Below are 19,357 nucleotides of genomic sequence, written 5' to 3' on the forward strand. Positions count from 1 at the left end.
CCCCTTATACTCTGCATTGAGCCTGAGCACTCCCCACCCACTTCCTGTCACTGGCACGTTGCTCTTCCGTAAGCAATGTTACCTGAGTTTCAGGGGCACAACATAGCGATTCGACAACTCTGTGTGTTTGCTACGCTCACTCCACACCCCTGTCTTGATCCAAGCCACCATTGTGCCTCGTCTGCCAGATGGCAACAGCCCCCTCCGTGGCCCTGCTGCTTCCATACTCCCCTTCTATAATCTCCCATAGAGCAACCGGAGTGATTTTTCTTTTAATGTTTTATTTTATTATTATTTTTTAAGTTTATTTGTTTTCAGAGAGAGAGGCAGTGTGCGAGGAAGGAAGGGGCAGAGCGAGAGGGAGAGAGAGAACCCCAAGCAGACTCCGCAGTCGGCACAGAGGCTGATGCAGGGCTCAAACCCACGAACTGTGAGATCGTGACCTGAGCCAAAATCAAGAGTCGGACGTTCAACCAACTGAGCCACGAGGGGCCCCAACTGGAGTGATCTTTAAATGTAAGTGAGAACATGTTCCCCTGCTTGACCTGGGATGGTAAGCAGGGTCTAGGATAACGTTTTACCTCCTTACCATGGTCTCGATGACCCAACACTTCCCCCAATGTTGATGCTCTAGTCACTTGTTTTTTTCTCTTCCCTTGGACCTCAGGGCATTTGCACTTATACTGGCTGTTTATCTGGCACAGATCTCCTCTTCCTTGATTTAAAAAAAAGAAATTCTTTTTTTTTTTTTACATAATCTATGCCCAACGTGGGGCTCAAATTCATGACCCTGAGATCAAGAGTCGTGTGCCCCTCCAAATGAGCCAGTCAGGCGCCCCCTAAACACAAACTTTCTAATTATTAATTTATTTTTAAGTTTTTTAAATTTATTTTTGAGAGAGAGTGAGTGAGCAGAGGAGGGGCAGAGAGAAAGAAAGAAAGAATCCCAAGCAGGCTCTGCACTGGCAGCCCAGAGCCTGACGCGGGGCTCCATCTCCTGAACTGTGAGATCATGACCTGAGCCGAAATCAAGAGTCAGAGGCTTCACCCACTGAGCTACCTAGGTGCCCCCTAAAATACGCTTTTTGTAGAGCAGTTTTAGGTTCATGACAAAACTGAGCGGAGATTTCCCGTCTGCCCTTGCCTGCCCTCACAGGTGCACAGCATCCCTCACTACCAACACCCTGCGCCAGAAACATTTGTTACAATGACTCTACACTGACCCGTGGGTTCCGGGTTTCCACTTGGCTACTTACATTCAGGTCTCAGATGCCACCTTATCAGAAAGCCCCTAACTGACTACCTGGAATTTCCAAGCTCCCCCCACCCCTCCTGCCCAACGTTCAAGGTACCTGGTAACTCCCTCCACAGCGTTCACCGCCCTCTCTCTTAGCTCCTGTGTCTACGTGCCCTAGGAGGAGTTGAGCCCCGGGGCGGGGGTGGGGTGGGGTGGAGGATGGGGAAGAAGAGACGGGTCTCTGCTTGGTTCACTGATGCATCCTCAGTGCCTGGAAGGGAGGGGACGCTACGTGTTTACTGAAGGAACACGCTTCCTCGCCTCATGTGCGGTCCTGTCTGGCCTCCAGCCTCTCCTCACCCTCAACTCTGAAGCTAGATTTCGGGGCACACTCCCTTCTGCCACCCCCACCTGGGCCCCGAGTTAGATCAGCTGTGTCACTCACCACTCCCGCGTCCCCTACCAGAAGTGCTATGCTCCCCCCGCTGAGCGCCGCACCCCAGCCCCGGGGAGGGGGGGGGGCCCTCAACCGCTCCCCACCCCGCCCCCCCTGCAGACACGCGCGCGCACACAGCACCTGGCAGCTCTGAGTATATTTAATGACAAGGTCATGGGGGCTGTGGGGCCAAACAGGGATCACCCAGAAGTCTGGGGAGGGAAGGTTGCAAAGTTCAGCCCCCGTCGTCCCCATCAAATGGTGGAGTCATTGGCCGACGCCGGGTCGTGCAGCTGGTGGCGGAAGGAGAGTCGGGCCTTCCTGCTGAAGTAGGCGCCAGACCCTAGGGAGGGTATCCCTCCCTCAGCCACAGTGGGGGCTTCAGCCGGGCTGGGGTTTGGGTCTGGAGGGGCAGCCGGATCCAGGCCTGGAAGGGAGATGGGAGGAGGGAGAGGGGTGTTGCGGCCGCATTCTTCCTTCCTTCCCCACAGTGAGTACCCAAGAGGCCAGGGAGGCCACCTGGGGTCCTGGGGCCCCGAGAGGGGGTGTGGAGAGAGCAGGGCTGCTTTCACCGGTCTGCGACCTGGGCGGTCACTTGGGACCTGCCACGCAGAAGGGCCCCGGCTTGCTGTGATGCTGCTGTCACCGTCACGAAGGTGCTAATAATTTTTTTTTTTTTTATGGGGGCTTCACTTGCTCATTTGGCAGCGGCCCTGTGAGGTATTTAGGCGGCCCTGTGGGGAAGCCCACCTCCCACCCGCGAAACAGACCATTGTTTTCCCTCCACTGGCTTGACCATGTACCTTTGTCCCCGGTGCGGTCTCTCTGCCTCCCTGCCAGCCCCCCTTTGTCCTCAGCCACCCCCCCCATACCTGCTCCTCTTCCAGTCCTCCGCTGCCTCCGGCACCCACACCATGGGAAACACCATGCCCCCTTGAGACCCATCTCACCAGTGGAGGAGACCAGGGTGCTGGGACTGGTCAGGAGGGCCCCAGGAGGAGGGGTGTGGCTGGCAAGCCCCCCCACTGTGGGCCAAACTACCACTTAGCCTCAGACCGCCTGGTGATTATAGGCGCCAGGGGATGGAAGGAGGAGGAGAGGGAGGAGGGAAGAGGTGGACGGATACCCCATTCAGACACCTATCCTGTCGCGCCCCCTTAATTTGGGAGCCCTCTCTGACCTCCAGGGAGAAGCAGGAGGCCACTGGGAGGGGGGAGGTGGCAGAGACAGACACAGAGGGGCTGGGACCACCGACAGGAGCCGTGAAAATCCGCTGCCAGCTTGCTGCCAGCCTGGATGCTGCTGGGGACTCACTGGTATTCTGGAATGAGAATTTAGAATGCCCACGACGTAAAATCATAAAGAAAAAAAAAGTAGTCTATTCTCACGGAAGGTGAAATCGTGCTAGCCGAGGAAACGTTAGGTTCTCACTAAACGGTCCGGGAGCTCTTGTCGCCTTTAATAGGACACTGACAATGGATTAGTTATGCTGTGCCAGGTAGATTCAAGGGACTTTTTACTTGTTATCTTGCTTAATCATGTCAGTGATGCTTGGAGGTACATGTTGTCACTGTCCTGATTTTACAAGCAAGGTCACGGAGGCAGTCGGAGCGGGGATTCCCTCCACCCCCACCCCCTGACCCCAGCCCACTCTGCTCCGCAGTGAGCTTCCCCGCATCAGGTGCTGATGCCCTCAGCCGGGCGGGGGCAGGGGTGGGGGGAGCAGAGCACCCTCGTCAAGGACTCTAAACGCCCCCCAGCACAGCCGTGCAAATGTGCTCTTAACTTGGGAAGCTGCCGGCTCTATTGGACTAGCAGACTCAGAAATCCTTTTCTTGTTTCTTTCTTTTCTTTTTTTTTTTTTTTTTTACATTTAAAGTTTAATTGTTTTGATTTTGAGAGACAGAGCAGCAGGGTAGGGGCAGAGAGAGGGGGACAGGGGATCTGAAGCAGACCCTGCGCTGACAGCAGAGAGCCCAATGTGGGGCTCAAACTCACAAACTGTGAGATCGTGACTTGAGCCCAAGTCGGACGCTTCACCGACGGAGCCGCCCAGGCGCCCCTGTTTCGCACTTCTAAATTACCGGTGTCAAGGGGCGCCTGGGCGGCTCCGTCGGTGAAGCGTCCGACTTGGGCTCAAGTCGTGATCCAGCCCCGAGTTGGGCTCTGTGCCAACATCTGGGAGTCTGGAGCCTGCTTCCGATTCTGTGTCTCCCTTTCTCTCTGCTCCTCCCCTGCTTGTGCTCTCTCTCTCTCTCTCAAAAGTAAACAAATAAATAAACATAAATAAGTCACCTTTATTGAAGTGAAAATTTACATGCAATTGAATACACACATCTGTGTCCAGGTCTGTAAATAGTAACAAGGGTACACACTCGTGAAATAATCGCCCCAGTCGAGATACAAGGCGTTCCCATCACCAACTTCCCTTCCTTTTCTACGCCTCCTACCCCAGGCAGCTACTGATCTCATTCCTGTCCAAACAGATTGGATTTGCCTGTTTCCGGGCTTTATTTGCCTGTTTCCGGGAGTCCTAGAGTATTACTTCCGTCTGTCTGACTTCTTTCAGCATAACGGTTTTTAACTTCGCCCAAGTTGTATGTGTTTGCAGCTTACTTGAGGTTTTTTTTTTTTTGGTAACAATAGTTTTATTGAGATAGAATTGACATACCATAAAATTTATCCTTTTATTTTTATATATATTTTTAAATGCATTTATTTTTGACAGAGAGCACAAGCAGGGGAGGGGCAGAGAGAGAGCGAGACACAGAATCGGAAGCAGGTTCCAGGCTCTGAGCTGTCAGCACAGAGCCCAACGCGGGACTTGAACTCACAAACCGGGAGATCATGACCAGAACTGAAGTCGGACGCTCAACCAGCTGAGCCACCCAGGCGCCCCTAAAATTCACCCTTTTGTAAGATCCAATTCAGTGGCTTTTACTATATTCATCAGTTGAGAAACATCAACTAATTTTGTAACATTTTCATCACCCTTGAAAGAGAGCCTGTACCCCCATCAGTCACTCCCCTGTCCTTCTTCTCCCCAGCTAGTGGCTAATCTACCTTCTGTCTCTACAGGTTTTGGACATTTCCTCTAAATGGACTCACATAACATATGGTCTTTTGTGTCTGACTTTTTTTCATTTAGCATATTCTTTTCTTCTTCTTCTTCTTCTTCTTCTTCTTCTTCTTCTTCTTCTTCTCTTCTTCTTCTTCTTCTTCTTTAGAGAGAGTGGGGCGCCTGGGTGGCTCAGTCAGTTAAGCGGCCGACTTCGGCTCAGGTCATGATCTCGTGGTCCATGGGTTCGAGCCCCGCGTCAGGCTCTTTGCTGACAGCTCCGAGCCTGGAGCCTGCTTCCGATTCTGTGTCTCCCCCTCTCTCCGTTCCCTCTGCCACTCATGCTTTCCGTCTCTCAAAAATAAATAAATGTAAAAAAAATTTTAAATAAAGAAATATTTAAAAAAATAATAAGAGTTGGATGCTTAACCGACTGAGCCACCCAGGTGCTCCTTCCTTAGCGTAATATTTTCAAGACTCGCCCCTGTGGCAACGCGTGCCAGAGCTCCACTCCTTTTTGTGGCCGAGTGGTGTGCCTTGGAGGAACCACCGTGTTTTGTCTGCCCATTCATCGGCTGAGGGACGTTGGGTTCCCACAATTTGGCTAGTTGGTACTACCGCGTGCAGGTCTCTGTGCGCCCATGTGCTTTCAATTCTTTTGGGTCTTCACCTAGGAGCGGAATTGTTGGGTTGCCATAGGGTAGCTCTACCATTGACTTTTTCTCTTTCAGTTAAAGGGCGTTGGACACACAATGTGACCTCAGTGTTAGGCGAGTACGACACAACGTAGCGATTGGACAGCTCTATACATTATGCTACACGCTCCGCAAGCGTAGCTCCAACCCGTCACCACACGCGGCGCTGTTACAGTATCACTGACTATAATCCCTGTGCTGAACCTTTCATCCCCACGACTCATTCGTTCCCTAACTGGAAGCCTGGACCGCCCTCTCCCCTCCCCTTCCCCTCTGGTAACCACCGGTTTGTTCTCTGTATTTCTGGATCTGTTTGTGCTTTGTTTGGTCATTTTTTTACATTTCACATGTAATGAGATCATATGGTATTTGTCTTTCGCGAACTTATCTCACTTAGCACTATACTCTCTAAATCCATTGATGTTGCAAATGGCAAGATAGGATTCTTTTTTTACGGTTGAGCAATATTTCTGTGTGTGTGTGTGTGTGTGTGTGTGTGTGTGTGTGTACCACTCTTCTTTCTCCGTTCAATCAATCAGTGGACATTTAGGTTGTTTCTATATCTTGGCTATTGTAAATTCTGCTATAAACATGGTGATGCATATATCTTTTTGAATCAGTGCTTTCATTTTCTTTTAAAAAAAATTTTTTTTTACATTCATTTTTGGGAGACAGAGACAGAGCATGAGTGGGGAAGGGGCAGAGAGAGGGGGAGACACAGAATCCAAAGCAGCTTCCAGGCTCGGAGCGGTCAGCCCAGAGCCCGATGCGGGGCTCGAACCCATGGACCACAAGATCATGACCTGAGCCAAAGGTGGACACTCCACGGGCTGAGCCACCCAGGCTCCCCAAGAGCACTATGATTTTAAACACATAAGCCACATTCTGTGACAAAGTGTTTGTGATACATATATCTGCTAGTGGGTTTGTATTCAAAATATACAAAGAACTAATTCAGTGATACGACATTGTTTTTAAAAAATTACCAAAAGCTAGAAGAGACACTTTGCAAAAGAAGATTATGCAAATGGCCAGTAAGCACGTGAAACTCGATCAGCATCATTACTCCTCAGAGAAAGGCAAATGAAGCTACTACGATTTACTTACTTTACCCTCAGAACAGCTAATGCTAAAAAGATGGACCACGTCAGATGCTGGCCACGCTGTGGAACCACCAGAAGTAACACAGACTGGTTTGGGAAATGCAGAACGGAACGACCACTTAGGGAGCCAGTCTGGCAGTTTCTCATAAAGGTAAAATGCACTTTTTACAGGCCCTGGCAACGCCTCTACGAGCTATTTACCCAAGAGAAAAGGAAAACGCTTATCCACACAAAGACTCCTACAGGAATGTTTATAGGAGCTTTATCGCAATAGATTAGAAACAACCCAGATGTCCATCGGGAGAGATAAGGAAATCCGCATTTGAAAAAAAAAGAGGGCATAGGGGAGCCCCAGTGGCTCAGTCGGTTGAGTCTGCGGCTTTGGCTCAGGTCCTGATCTCTCGGTTCACCGGTTGGAGCCCCGCATCGGGCTCTGTGCTGACAGCTCTGAGCCTGGAGCCTGCTTGGGATTCTGTGTCTCCCTCTCTCTCTGCCCCTCCCCTGCTCGTGCTCTCTTTTTCTCCGAAAATTAAATAGTTTTAAAAATTAAAAAAAAAATAAATAAATAAATAAAGGGGGCATATTTTGTCTTTTAGAACCTGAGAGTTTCCCGCCTGCTCCCGGACTGTGGGTCCCCGGAGAGCGGGCTCGGCGGCGGCCGGCTCGCTCACTGCTGTGCGCCCGGAGCCCGGCCCGGGGCAAGTGGCGAGACATCGTGCAGGAGCGGTGTAGGAGCGCACGTTCCCCAGCCCCCGGCCGCCGGCCCCCGGGCCCTTGCACCGGCCCTGCCTCTGCCGCCGCCTCCCCCCGCCGGCCCCCGGGCCCTTGCACCGGCCCTGCCTCTACCGCCGCCCGCCGCAGCCCCCGGGACCAGCGCTCGCTCGACGGCCTGGCGGCGGGGCGGGCGCGGAGGTGAGGCCGGGAGACCCGCCCCCGGGGGCCGGCCTTTCCCGCCCTTCCCGCCCCTTCCCGCCCCGCCGCCCGGGTGTGGGCCCGGCTCCCTGTGCCGCTCCCTCGGCTGGCGGACCGGCGCGGGCGCCGCCTGGGGCTGCGGGGTGAGGGGCCCGGGGGGCGCGCGGCGGCGGCGGCGGGGCCCGGGGGGCGGGGGGCGGGAAGGGGCGCGGGCTCAGCCGCGCGCCGAGATTTCAGGGCGTCCCTCCCGGGCGGGGCGCGCGGGACTTCCTCATTCCCGCTGGACGCCCCCCCGCTCCCGGCCCGGCCCGGCCGGAGCCCCGGGGTCCCCGGCGACCCCCCCCCCCCCGCCCCGCCCCGGCTTCCGCTCCGCCCCGGCTCGGGGCCCCGCGGGCCCGGCGGGAGCTCCAGGGCGCGCCGGGGACGGGACGGGAGGCGGGGCTGAGGGATCCTGGATGCGGGACCCGGGGACCGGGTGGAGGTCAAGGCGGGTCGGCGGGGCGCTGCAGACCGAAGGGGAAGGAGGGCGCGCGTGGGAGGTGGGGAGGGTGGGGGGCCCGGGTTCTGCAGGGCACGGCACCTCCCTGAGGCCTCCCCCTGCGCCCAGGATGGCGGCGACCCCCCAGAGCCTCTTCCCCGCGGGGGGCGAGCTGGACTCCAGCCAGTTGCACATGGAGCCCGACGAGCTGGACACTCTGAGGGAGGGGGAGGACCCAGGTAGGCAGGGGGGACGGCCCTGGGGGAGGACGGGGTGGGGGGCGGCCGAGACCTCCGGGGTTCACATTCTCGCACCTTCCCTCCTCCCAGCTGACCGGATGCACCCTTTCCTGGCCATCTACGACCTGCAGCCTCTGAAAATGCGCCCCTTGGTGTTCGCCCCTGGGGTGCCCGTCACCGCCCAAGTGGTGGGAACCGAAAGATACACCAGCGGATCCAAGGTGGCTGGCCGGGCACTGGGGAGGTGGGGAAAGGCAGGGCCGGCCCGGAGGTCCGGGAGGAGGGGGCGCTGCGACCCGGCCAGGGGACAACCGCTGAGTTCCTCCCGCCCCCAGGTGGGAACCTGCACTCTGTATTCCGTCCGCTTGACTCACGGCGCCTTTACCTGGACGACCAAGAAGAAGTTCCGTCATTTCCAGGAGCTGCACCGGGACCTCCTGAGGCACAAAGTCTTGATGAGTCTGCTCCCTCTGGCCCGGTAAGGGGACCGGTCTGCTTCCTGTCGGGAAGGCGGTGCCCCATCCTGTCCCTGGCCCAGCCGCCACCACCGCTTTCTGCCTGTCGCACCCTTTCCCTGCCCCAGCTCCTTTCCTGCCCCAGCTCTGGCCCCTGGTGGTGGTGGTGGGGGGGGGGGCCCCCCTTCCCTGACCCCGGTTACCAGGAAACCTTCCCAGCTCGGCTCTCCCTGTCCGTGGTCCTGTGCCAATATCTCAGCCGGGCGGGGCGCCCAAAATGCCCTTGGCAGCTTCCCTCGTCTCCGTTCTCAGGATAGGGGGCCTTTGCCAGCCTCCGGGCCTCCCCCAAGCCTCCTGGTCTCGTGCTTCAGGGATCCAGGCACTCGGCTTCCTGGCTCCCGCTTGACCCTCTTCCCGCCTCGCCTCCGCAGCTTTGCCACCACCCATCCCCCCGCCAGAGAAGCCGCCAACCGCGAGATGCCCTCTCTGCCTCGCGCAGGACCCGAGGGCTCCTCCAGACACGCGGCCAGCAAACAGGTGCGACCCGACGCCAGATCGCCCGGGAAGGCGTTTCGTGCGCCAGTGGCTCCGGTCCCATCTGTCCGTCTCTTGTCCCTGCTTCAGAAATACCTGGAGAATTACCTCAACCGCCTCCTGACCATGTCTTTCTACCGCAACTACCACGCCATGGTAAGGCCCAGGGGCTGGTTTTAGGGGGGGCAGTTTCATCAGACCCCCAGGGAGGCAGAGGACCCCGGCCCGTGGGGTCTGAGGGGCTGGAAGCCAGAGTCTGTCCCCTGAGCCTTCGTCTTCCTCGGCAGACGGAGTTCCTGGAAGTCAGCCAGCTCTCCTTCATCCCAGACCTTGGCTCCAAAGGACTGTGAGTGTGCGACATTCCGCGCGGGCCACGGGCGAACCCGCGGATCCCTCCCTGCCTGAGGACGGGGCAAGCAGTGCCCGGTGCGCGGGCAGGGGCGGGGGCGCGGCGGGCATCCGGATCCCTCTTCGGGCGTCTCCCCACCCCACGCCCGCTCCCCGACTCTGCCCACAGGGAAGGAGTGATCCGGAAGCGCTCGGGCGGCCACCGCGTTCCTGGCCTCACCTGCTGTGGCCGGGACCAAGTGTGTTACCGCTGGTCCAAGAGGTGAGCCCCGGAGCGGTCAGCGGGGCAGCGGCGGGGGCGAGGAAGGAGATGCCGTGGGCAGGGAGGAACGGACGGAGCCCTCCCGCTCCAGGTGGCTGGTGGTGAAGGACTCTTTCCTGCTGTACATGTGCCTCGAGACGGGCGCCATCTCCTTTGTTCAGCTCTTTGACCCTGGCTTCGAGGTGCAGGTGGGGAAACGGAGCACGGAGACGCGGTACGGGGTCAGGATCGACACCTCCCACAGGTAAGGCCTCCAGCCGGTGTAGACGGACACCTGGTGAGCCGAGAGCGCTGGGGGGGGGGGGGCAGTGAGTGGAAGGAAAGGAAGCATTTCCACCCCATCCCCCACCCCCATCCAACCCCCCCTGGAGCCGGCCTTGGTTTGGAACCAGAGAACTGGTCTGGCCACATGCCTGGGACTGCTCTTAGAACCTAGGCCCAGAGAGAGGGGGTCAAGTACAAGCTTGGGGGAGGGACTCCCGATATAAAAGAAAGGGCGCTTCGTTCATTCGTTCGTTCCTTCGAGCAAGCCCCCGAGTGCCAGGTGCAAAACTCCATGCTGTGCCGGTGACCTAACTGTGTGCGAGGCAGACACCTGCCTTGTCCGGGTGGGGTGGTGAATCAGGGACTAAGGGAGGAAGCGGGAAAGAAGGGGCAGCCAAAGAGGGAGGTACCGGGCGAGGCCGGGGCACGAAGGGTGAAGCCTGTGGTCCATCTCGTTGTTCCTGCTCAGGTCCCTGATCCTCAAGTGTGGCAGCTACCGGCAGGCACGGTGGTGGGGCCAGGAGATCACGGAGCTGGCCCAGGGCCCGGGAAGAGACTTCATACAGCTGCACCGTCATGACAGCTATGCCCCACCCCGGCCCAGGACCTTGGCCCGGTGGTGAGACACTGCCGTCCCTTCGGAGCTTGTCTGTGGGCCTCGCGACCCTCTCTGTGTCTTCTGAGTCCTTTCCTTGGTCCTCTTTGATCTCCTCTGACCCGTTCTGGCTTCGACACCCTCCCCCTTTGACTTCTCCAGTCTTCCTGACCATCTGACCTCTAACCACACTGATTATCTGCCTTCCCTCTGATCTCTCTGACCCCCATACCCAGTCATCTCCAGTCATCTCCTCTGACCCTGGCCTCTCTGACCTGCTGTGACCTTTTTAACTGCCTTTTATCACACTGGCTCTCTCTGTGCCTTATGAGCTCTTAAAATCTCTCTGATTCACTCGTTCGTCCAATACACGTTTTACTAAGCACCTACTACGAGCCAGGCCCAGTGGCAGGAATAACACAACCTAGTAGGTGATTCAGTCACAGAACAATGGTAACTTCCGGCCGTTCCGGTGGTAGATACAGGGTAGCGGGCACAGCGGGGGAACATCTGCCCCCCAGTGGGGATGTCAGGACTGCCTTGCAGAAGGCAGTGACCCTGAGGTTGGCCTTAGGAAGAAAGCGGAGACTAGCCTGGGCACCGAGGCTAGAAGAAGTAGGCTGGCATGTTTGGTGACCCTGGCAGCGTGGGGGGGGGGGTGGGGAGGAGGAGTGGCCAGAGAACAGTCTGGGGGTTGACAGCGCCTGGGTGTGCCCCGCGTGCTAAGCTGAAGCGGTTGGACTTCATCATAGGCAGGAGGGAGTGGTGGAAGGATTTTTTTCTTGGAGGCGGTGTTGACATTCATTTGTTTCATAAGAGCTAATAGCTGATACTTACGTAGTTCTCACTGCGTGCTGGGAGCTGCGCTAAGTATGATTAAACCCTCTCGCGAACCCGACGAGGCAGGCACAGGCGCTGTGTCCATTTTACAGATGAGAATGTTGAGGCGAGGAGAAGCTGAGGAACTTGCCCAAGGTCCGACACCTTGTAGACAGTGGAAGCAGGATTCAAACCCAGGCAGTCTGGGTCAAGACCCCGCTCTTCACCATCATACTATTTGTTATTCAAAAGCCAAAACGATACGACGCAGAAGCACAATAAGTGAAAAACTTAAGTTCCCCTTCGTTGCCCAGCCCTTTACTCCCTGGCCTCACGTCTGCCCCAGACCCAACAGCCCAGCTCTCTCCCCAGAAGTAACCCTCGCAACAGAGTCCCGTGTATCTTCTCCTTTCTCGGCCTGTACACTTTCATAGGCTTATGCGCATACGTTACTTTTGGGTTTAATGTAAATGAGATCATGAACTTACTTTTGTGGCTTATTTTTTTCTTTTTCACGTAATGTGTGTGTTAGAGATTAGGCGTTCAGGTTCTTTCTTCCTTCCTTTTTCTTTCTTTCTTCCTTTCTTTTCTTTTCTTTTCTTTTCTTTTCTTTTCTTTTCTTTTCTTTTCTTTTCTTTTCCTTCAGTAGGCTTCTCACCCAGCGCAGAGTGCAACATGGGGCTTGAACTCACAACCCTGAGATCAAGACCTGAGCTGAGATTAAGAGTTGGACGCTGAACCGACTGAGTCACCCAGGCGCCCCAAATTCTCATTTTACAAATCTTTTTTTTTTTTTTTAGGTTTATTTATTTTGAGAGAGGGAGAGAGGACATCAGCAGGGGAGCCAAATTCTCATTTTAAGCGATGTTGCACCGAACACAGTCTTTGCCTAAGCAAAGCATTTAATAGGATGCATCCCTAGAAATAGAATTACTATGTGCATTTAATGGTATTAAACAGTACGTGTGTCTGATATTCGGATACTGCCAAACTGTCTTCTAAATAAGCTATAACCAGGGCGCCTGGGTGGCTCAGTCAGTTAGGCGTCCGACTTTGGGTCAGGTCATGATCTCACGGTTCGTGGGTTTGAGCCCCGCGTCGGGCTCTGTGCTGACAGCTCGGAGCCTGGAGCCTGCTTCGGATTCTGTGTCTCCCTCTCTCTCTGCCCCCCCCCCCCCCCCTCACACTCTGTCTCTCAAACATACATGAATGTTAAAAAAATAAAAATAAAAAGGCTATAACCGAAGCATATTCCCAGTCTATGAGGATTCTCATTCTCCTGCATGCTAATATTGAACATTGCCAGTGATCTTTATTTTTGCCAATTTAGTGGATTAAAGACATGTTATTCCATTTTGATATCAATTTCCGTCTTTACTACTGAGATTAAACATCTTTTCCTATGGTTGACCATTTTAATCTCCTCTGTGAACTGTCAGTTCTTAATCTTTGTTCATTTCGCCGTTGGCCTGTGTGTCTTTTTCTTATTGATTCGCTGGAACTCTTTATGTATGATGCGCTAATGTTCCCCACCTTTAGTCATCTTCTTTGTAATTTTTAATTTTACTTAGCTTAAACTGGCAAATTTGTCCCCCTTTCATACATCTGACACCGTCTGATTTCTCTGATCACTCCTGATCTTTGACCCTGCCGTCACCTCTGATCCATGACTGTCCTCCGGTCTTCACTCTCCAGAGCTTTCTGGCTTCTGATTCTGACCTCCTTGGCTTGACCTTCCCCTCCCTCCAGGTTTGTGAACGGGGCGGGTTACTTTGCCGCTGTGGCAGACGCCATCGAAGGAGCTCAAGAGGAGATTTTCATCACAGACTGGTGGTGAGTAGGGGAAAAGCTCAGGCAGGAAGGGGCAGGATAGGGCCTGCCCCAGATCAGCTTACAGGCCAGAGGAGGGAGGGGCAGGGCAGAAGTGGCTGGCTGCTCGCCCTTCACCCCCTGCCCTGAATCCCAGGTTGAGTCCTGAGATTTACCTGAAGCGTCCGGCCCATTCAGATGACTGGAGACTGGACATTATGCTCAAGAAGAAGGCGGTGAGGACAGTGGCAGGCGGGAGGGGAGGTGCGTGGAGGTGGGTCAGAAGGGAGAAGGAAAGGAAGCTGAAGCTTCAGGGGAGGAAACACGTCTATCGTGGGCTGCTATCTGGCAAGCATCACCTCCTTTTCTTCCTTAAGAGGAACTTACACCTCCCCCTTCATGCTCCTCCTCTACCTGGTGCAGACTTCTCTCCAAGTACCCATTACACCTGGTGGCGTTACCTGGGGGTGTACGTGTCTGCCTTTCTCACGGGAGTGACATCGCTAGCCTCAGTAGGAGGCCCGGTGTCCGCCATGTTGGGGACATCCATAGACGTTAATGGATAGACGGATGATCGAGAGGAGGGGCCGGTGGGTGGATGGATGATGGAAAGGGGGGATAGATGGAAGGATAGGAGGGTGGAAACGTGGATCAGTAGCGGGGGGGGGGGTGAGGGATAGATGGATGACAGGTGGCACATATGGGGGTGAGTAAATGGCTGGGAAGATGGATGGATGGATGGATGGATGGATGGGCGGGCGGGTGAACAGTGTGCTCACCCCCTGCTAAGTTTGCTGAGAGCATCAGAGCAGGGTGTGAGCACTGAGGATCCCCAGGCTGAGTGCACGGATATACAGAACCCCAAGAATGGGGAAGGATTCGGGAGGTTGCGGGGGGGGGGCCGTTCTGACCCCCCCTCCCCCGCTCACCACCAGGAGGAGGGTGTCCGTGTGTCCGTACTGCTGTTTAAGGAGGTGGAGCTGGCCTTGGGCATTAACAGCGGCTACAGCAAGAGGGCTCTGATGCTGCTGCACCCCAACATAAAGGTGACCGTCAGGCGTCAGAGACGCCCCCAAAAACCACGACCCTCCTCGCCACACTTCCCCACCCCCTCGACCCTCCCTTTCTAATTTTTTTTTAAACGCTCATTTATTATTGAGAGACAGAGAGAGACAGAGGGTGAGCAGGGGAAGGGCAGAGAGAGGGAGGGAGACACAGAAGCCGAAGCAGGCTCCAGGCTCTGAGCCATCAGCACAGAGCCCGATGCGGGGCTCGAACTCACGGACTGTGAGATCATGACCTGAGCCGAAGTCGGACGCCCAACCGACTGAGCCACCTAGGCGCCCCGCGACCCTCCCTCTCCTTGAACATCTCATCCCCCCATATTCCTGTCCCCCCCCATCCTCCCTCCCAATGTCTCCATCTTCTCTCCGCTAAGCCCGCCCGCATGACCTCCCCCCACACCTGCTGCAGGTGATGCGCCACCCGGACCAGGTGACGCTGTGGGCCCATCATGAGAAGCTCCTGGTCGTGGACCAAGTAGTAGCCTTCTTGGGGGGGCTGGACCTCGCCTACGGCCGCTGGGACGACCTGCAGTACCGGCTGACTGACCTCGGGGACCCCTCTGAACCAGCCGCCCCGCAGGTGGTCCCCCCAGGCCTCCCTGAGCGTCCCCAGGCGCACCCCTCCCCAGCGCCAGCCCGCCCCCGCTGGTCACTCGCGTGCTGCCCGCCCCGGGGATTCCTCTTTCTGGGACCCCAGGAAGGTGCCTTGAAGGAGGCCCAGTCCTCTCCCCACGCCCACGACCGCGTCCCACTCCCCTGGGGTAGCGAGTGCGGCCGAAGGGGAGGGCCAGGGTGGGACTCTCTCTGTCTCATTCTTACTCTCTGTGTCTCTGTGTCTCACACTTTCAGTGCTCCTCTCTTCTCTGTGGCCCTGGCTCTGTGCGGCCTCCATGACCTCTCCTTGCCCCTGGCTTGGGTGTGTTCCCTACAGCCTCCCACCCCCGGCTCAGATGCTCCGGCCACCCCAGACCTGTCCCAAAACCAACTCTTCTGGCTGGGCAAGGACTACAGCAATCTTATCACTAAGGACTGGGTGCAGCTGGACCGGCCTTTTGAGGGTGAGGGTCCCCTCCTCCCAAGCCCCCAAAAGCTGAGAGTAGGGGCAGACATCGAGGCGGGAACCGAGAACGGGATGAGCTGGGTCAAGGGTAATGTAGCTCTCCCTCTGGTCCCCTCGTCCTCCTCCCTGCCCCTGATCCTCCCGGGGCCCCCCCAGATTTCATCGACAGGGAGACCACGCCCCGGATGCCATGGCGGGACGTAGGGGTGGCCGTCCACGGTCTGCCCGCCCGGGACCTGGCCCGCCACTTCATCCAGCGCTGGAATTTCACCAAGGTGCCCACTCCCTCCTGCGGGGGCTGGGGGGGGGGGGTCGGGAAGGGGCCGCCTCCCGCCGACTGCCATCACTCCACCTCAGACGACCAAGGCCAAGTACAAGACCCCCGTGTACCCCTACCTGCTGCCCAAATCCACCAGCACCGCGGACCAGCTCTCCTTCACGATCCCAGGGGGGCAGTGCGCCACTGTGCAGGTGAGGCCCCCTCTTCAGCCCGTCCTCACGCCTCCCTCCCTCCAGCCCAGGGCCTCTGGCCCGAGAGCCCCCCTCCCCCCGCCCCGCCCCCTCCTCTCCTGGGGTCGGGAGCCACAGCATATTCGCTGTTCCGCCAGGTCTTGCGGTCGGTGGACCGTTGGTCAGCAGGGACAGTGGAAAACTCCATCCTCAATGCCTACCTGCACACCATCAGGGAGAGCCAGCACTTCCTGTACATCGAGGTGTGACGGGGGTGAGGGCGGGGCAGAGAATGGAGCGGACCCCGGCGGGGATGAGAGGGACCTGACAGCGGCGGGATCGGTCCTTGAGGGCCAGCGTAGCCAGGCCTGGAGAAATGCGCAGCCCGGGGCCAGGGCCTGGAGCCTAGGCCTGGGGTTGGCAGGGGGCAGGGGCCTGGCTGCTGATGTCTCTCTTTGGTCCCTGCCTCAGAATCAGTTCTTTATTAGCTGCTCGGACGGGCGGACCGTTCTGAACAAGGTGGGCGATGAGATTGTGGACAGAATCCTGAAGGCCCACAAGTAAGGGGGAGGGGGGACTGGCCGCGGGATGGGGTTGTGGGCGTGGTTTAGCCCCAGCGGAGGGGCGGGGCTTGGGGGGGGACAGGTGAGACCTCTGACTCCGCCCCCTTCCCAGACAGGGGCAGCGTTTCCGAGTCTACGTGCTTCTGCCCCTGCTGCCGGGGTTTGAAGGTGACATCACGACAGGTGGTGGTAACTCCATCCAGGCCATTCTGCACTTCACTTACAGGTGACCCCCAGCCAGACTCTGCCTCTCCGTGGCCATCCACCCGTGCCCCTGCCCTGACTCTGTCCCCATCCCTTCCTGCTGGACTTCAGAGGTCCGCCTCTCTCCTGACATCCCCCACCAGCTCCCCCAGCCTCCACCTCCCTCACCGGCTCTTTTCCCTCAGGACCCTGTGCCGTGGGGAATATTCGATCCTACATCGCCTCAAAGCAGCCAGTGAGTGCTGGGGGCTGGGGGGTTGCAGCCCGGGGCCTTCTTGCGTGTCTCTGGGGCTACTGCTCGGAGACGGCAGGCAGTCTTTACTGCAGGGAGACGCGTATAGACGAAGTGGGGAGGCAGCTGGGACAGGGCTCCATCTGCACAGGAGGGCACCCCTCCCTACACCCCCACCCCCTTTCTCACAGTGGGGACAGCGTGGCGGGACTACATATCCATCTGCGGGCTTCGCACACACGGAGAGCTGGGCGGGCACCCGGTCTCCGAACTCATCTACATCCACAGCAAGATGCTCATCGCAGATGACCGGACGGTCATCATCGGTCAGTCCTGGATGCTGGGTCCCCGGCAGCGCTGGGGGGGGTGGGGGTGGAGCAGGGCCCAGCGGGAGGTGACGGAAGCTGGCTGGTCCTCGGGCAGAGTTGATGGGGCAGGGCCCCCCCACCCCCTGCCACCCCCCACCCCCCACTCCCCACCCCCTGCCCCCGGGCTCAGGCAGACACGTCGCGTCCTGTGCCCATCCCAGGCTCTGCCAACATCAACGACCGGAGCTTGCTGGGGAAGCGAGACAGTGAGCTGGCCGTGCTGATCGAGGACACAGAGATGGAACCATCCCTCATGGACGGTGGGGAGTATCAGGCGGGCCGGTTTGCTTTGAGTCTGCGGAAGCACTGCTTCAGGTAAGGCCGGGTGGGGAACAAGTTGGGAGGGGGTTACTCTGCCTCTGGAGCGGGTGCGAGGGTTTCCCAATCTAGCATAGGGTACCGGGAAAGTAGGGATATCAAGACCATGAGAAACAGATATTACAAAAATCCGAAGCAGGTTCCAGGCTCTGAGCTGTCAGCACGGAGCCTGACGCGGGACTCCGACTCACCAACCGTGAGATCATGACCTGACCCAGGTCAGACGCTTAACAGACTGAGCCACCCAGGCGCCCTGAGAAACAAATACTTTAAAAATAACTTGGTAGTTTTTTTTTTTTTAAAGCATCAAAATAGTGGCCAAAGAAGATACAAAGTAAATTCTGTTGGATTCATTTGTGCTTATTGTACTGTTTAACATCGGGTTTATTTTGAATTACCTGCGTAGGAATAATCTGACTTTTCTGATATTCACCTTCTCCAAGGATCTTTTTTTTATTTTTCATTTTTTTTTTAATGTTTATTTATTATTGAGAGACAGAGACAGAGAGTGAGCAGGGGAAGGGCAGACAGAGAGGGAGACATAGAATCCGAAGCAGGCTCCAGACTATGAGCCATCAGCACAGAGCCCAACGCAGGGCTTGAACTCACGAACCGTGAGATCATGACCTGAGCCAAAGCCAGTCGCTTAACTGACTGAGCCACCCAGGCGCCCCTCCAAGGATCTTAATCTGACCTTGCGGAGACCCTTTTGTCCCATAGTGTGATTCTCGGGGCACACGCCCGGCCAGACCTGGATCTCCGAGACCCTGTCTGTGATGACTTCTTTCAGCTGTGGCAGGACACAGCCGAGAGCAATGCCAATATCTATGAGCAGGTGGGCGCCGAGCGGGGCTGACTGTGTGGAAATCCACGGGTTATCCCGTTCGGGGTAGGATCGAGGCCCCACCGCCAAGCCGTTCCCAAAAGGGGGATGAGGGTGTGGGGGGGCACATCGTGGGATTCAGTGGCTCAGGGTCAGCGTGGGGGGATATGGTGTGGGGAGCGGGGGCACCTTGGACTCTTGGCCGAGGGTCTCCAAGCCCCACTGGCTTCTGTGCCCCCCACCCACAGATCTTCCGCTGCCTGCCATCCAATGCCACACGCTCTCTCAGGGCGCTCCGGGAGTACGTGGTCGTGGAGCCCCTGGCCACAGTCAGCCCACCTCTGGCCCGGTCTGAGCTCACCCAGGTCCAGGGCCACCTGGTCCACTTTCCCCTCAAGTTCCTGGAGGATGAGTCTTTGCTGCCCCCCCTGGGGAGCAAGGAAGGCGTGATGCCCCTCGAAGTGTGGACATAGCTGCGGCTTCAGCCCGGGACAGCTTACCTGCCGCTGGGCTCCACCGAGGCTGGCTCCCTGCCCCCAACCCTCACGCTGGAGGGCAGTGCCCTCTGAGACCAGGGGGAGGGCAGGCATGCCGGAAGAGGACTAGAGAAGAGAAGCCAAGGGGACCCTTCCTTGAGAAGCAGCTGAAGAGGTCACTCCGCCTCTGGGCTGGCGGGGCGGGGGTTGGGGGGGGGCAGGAGGGCATCCTGAGTTCATCCCCCCTGCCGCCCGGTTCAAACCACTGTTCCAGGGCAGAGGCAAACCCTTGCCCCCACGCCCGGGATGCCTCCCTGGGGGAGGTCCTGTCCTGGGCCTTCCTCCTCCTGCCCCCGAACCCCCTCCCTGCCATTACTGCCAAGGTGGAGGGAAGAGTGAAGCCCCCCCGCCCCCGGCTTCGCCCCCACGGTGGGCAGGGCGGGGGCTGGGGTGCACACTTACCCCCTCCCCTGCCTGTGGACAGACACTAGCTTTGTATCCGTTCAGTGAGCATTTCATAAATAAACGCCTAGTCTAGACAAGGTCCCCGGCTCT

General features: G+C 57.3%; 2 protein-coding genes across 3 annotated transcripts; one reads left to right on the top strand and one right to left on the bottom strand.

Annotated features, from left to right (window-relative positions):
- Positions 1 to 1,815: 1,815 nt before the first annotated feature.
- On the bottom strand, positions 1,816 to 8,654 carry CUNH17orf114 (chromosome unknown C17orf114 homolog). Of its 2 annotated transcripts, none has more exons than XM_053893164.1 (3): positions 8,544 to 8,654; positions 2,546 to 2,994; positions 1,816 to 2,100 (listed from the first exon to the last, which is right to left on the bottom strand). In XM_053893164.1, the coding sequence occupies exons 2-3, from the start codon at positions 2,616 to 2,618 to the stop codon at positions 1,928 to 1,930; spliced, it is 246 nt and encodes an 81-aa protein (XP_053749139.1). In that variant the 5' UTR covers positions 2,619 to 2,994; positions 8,544 to 8,654; the 3' UTR covers positions 1,816 to 1,927. The 2 variants fall into 2 exon arrangements, 1 of the variants encoding a protein (XP_053749139.1); XR_002071180.2 differs by having other exon boundaries at positions 1,987 to 2,100; positions 2,800 to 2,994.
- Positions 7,465 to 19,344, top strand: PLD2 (phospholipase D2). The gene is made up of 25 exons (XM_053893161.1): positions 7,465 to 7,584; positions 8,049 to 8,158; positions 8,249 to 8,379; positions 8,494 to 8,636; positions 9,045 to 9,150; positions 9,238 to 9,303; positions 9,435 to 9,493; positions 9,665 to 9,757; positions 9,849 to 10,001; positions 10,491 to 10,640; positions 13,185 to 13,268; positions 13,402 to 13,480; positions 14,180 to 14,290; positions 14,718 to 14,888; positions 15,240 to 15,366; positions 15,525 to 15,643; positions 15,726 to 15,839; positions 15,977 to 16,081; positions 16,290 to 16,378; positions 16,494 to 16,607; positions 16,771 to 16,820; positions 17,009 to 17,143; positions 17,347 to 17,500; positions 18,224 to 18,338; positions 18,575 to 19,344. The coding sequence occupies exons 2-25, from the start codon at positions 8,050 to 8,052 to the stop codon at positions 18,797 to 18,799; spliced, it is 2,802 nt and encodes a 933-aa protein (XP_053749136.1). The 5' UTR covers positions 7,465 to 7,584; position 8,049; the 3' UTR covers positions 18,800 to 19,344.
- The last annotated feature ends 13 nt before the right edge of the window (positions 19,345 to 19,357 follow it).

This window comes from Panthera pardus, unplaced genomic scaffold, assembly GCF_024362965.1.
Source record: "Panthera pardus isolate Hobbes unplaced genomic scaffold, ASM2436296v1 HiC_scaffold_3, whole genome shotgun sequence".
Taxonomy (NCBI): domain Eukaryota; kingdom Metazoa; phylum Chordata; class Mammalia; order Carnivora; family Felidae; genus Panthera; species Panthera pardus.

What these genes read in the sequence shown, in the direction of transcription:
- CUNH17orf114 (XM_053893164.1), bottom strand. Translation starts at nt 2,618, where the DNA reads ATGGGTCTCAAGGGGGCATGGTGTTTCCCATGGTGTGGGTGCCGGAGG. An exon ending in GAGGACTGGAAGAGGAGCAG is followed by an intron (nt 2,101 to 2,545) that starts GTATGGGGGGGG and finishes TCTCCCTTCCAG; the next exon opens with GCCTGGATCCGGCTGCCCCT.
- PLD2 (XM_053893161.1), top strand. Translation starts at nt 8,050, where the DNA reads ATGGCGGCGACCCCCCAGAGCCTCTTCCCCGCGGGGGGCGAGCTGGAC. An exon ending in GGCAGTGCGCCACTGTGCAG is followed by an intron (nt 15,840 to 15,976) that starts GTGAGGCCCCCT and finishes CTGTTCCGCCAG; the next exon opens with GTCTTGCGGTCGGTGGACCG. An exon ending in CTGCGGAAGCACTGCTTCAG is followed by an intron (nt 17,501 to 18,223) that starts GTAAGGCCGGGT and finishes TTTGTCCCATAG; the next exon opens with TGTGATTCTCGGGGCACACG.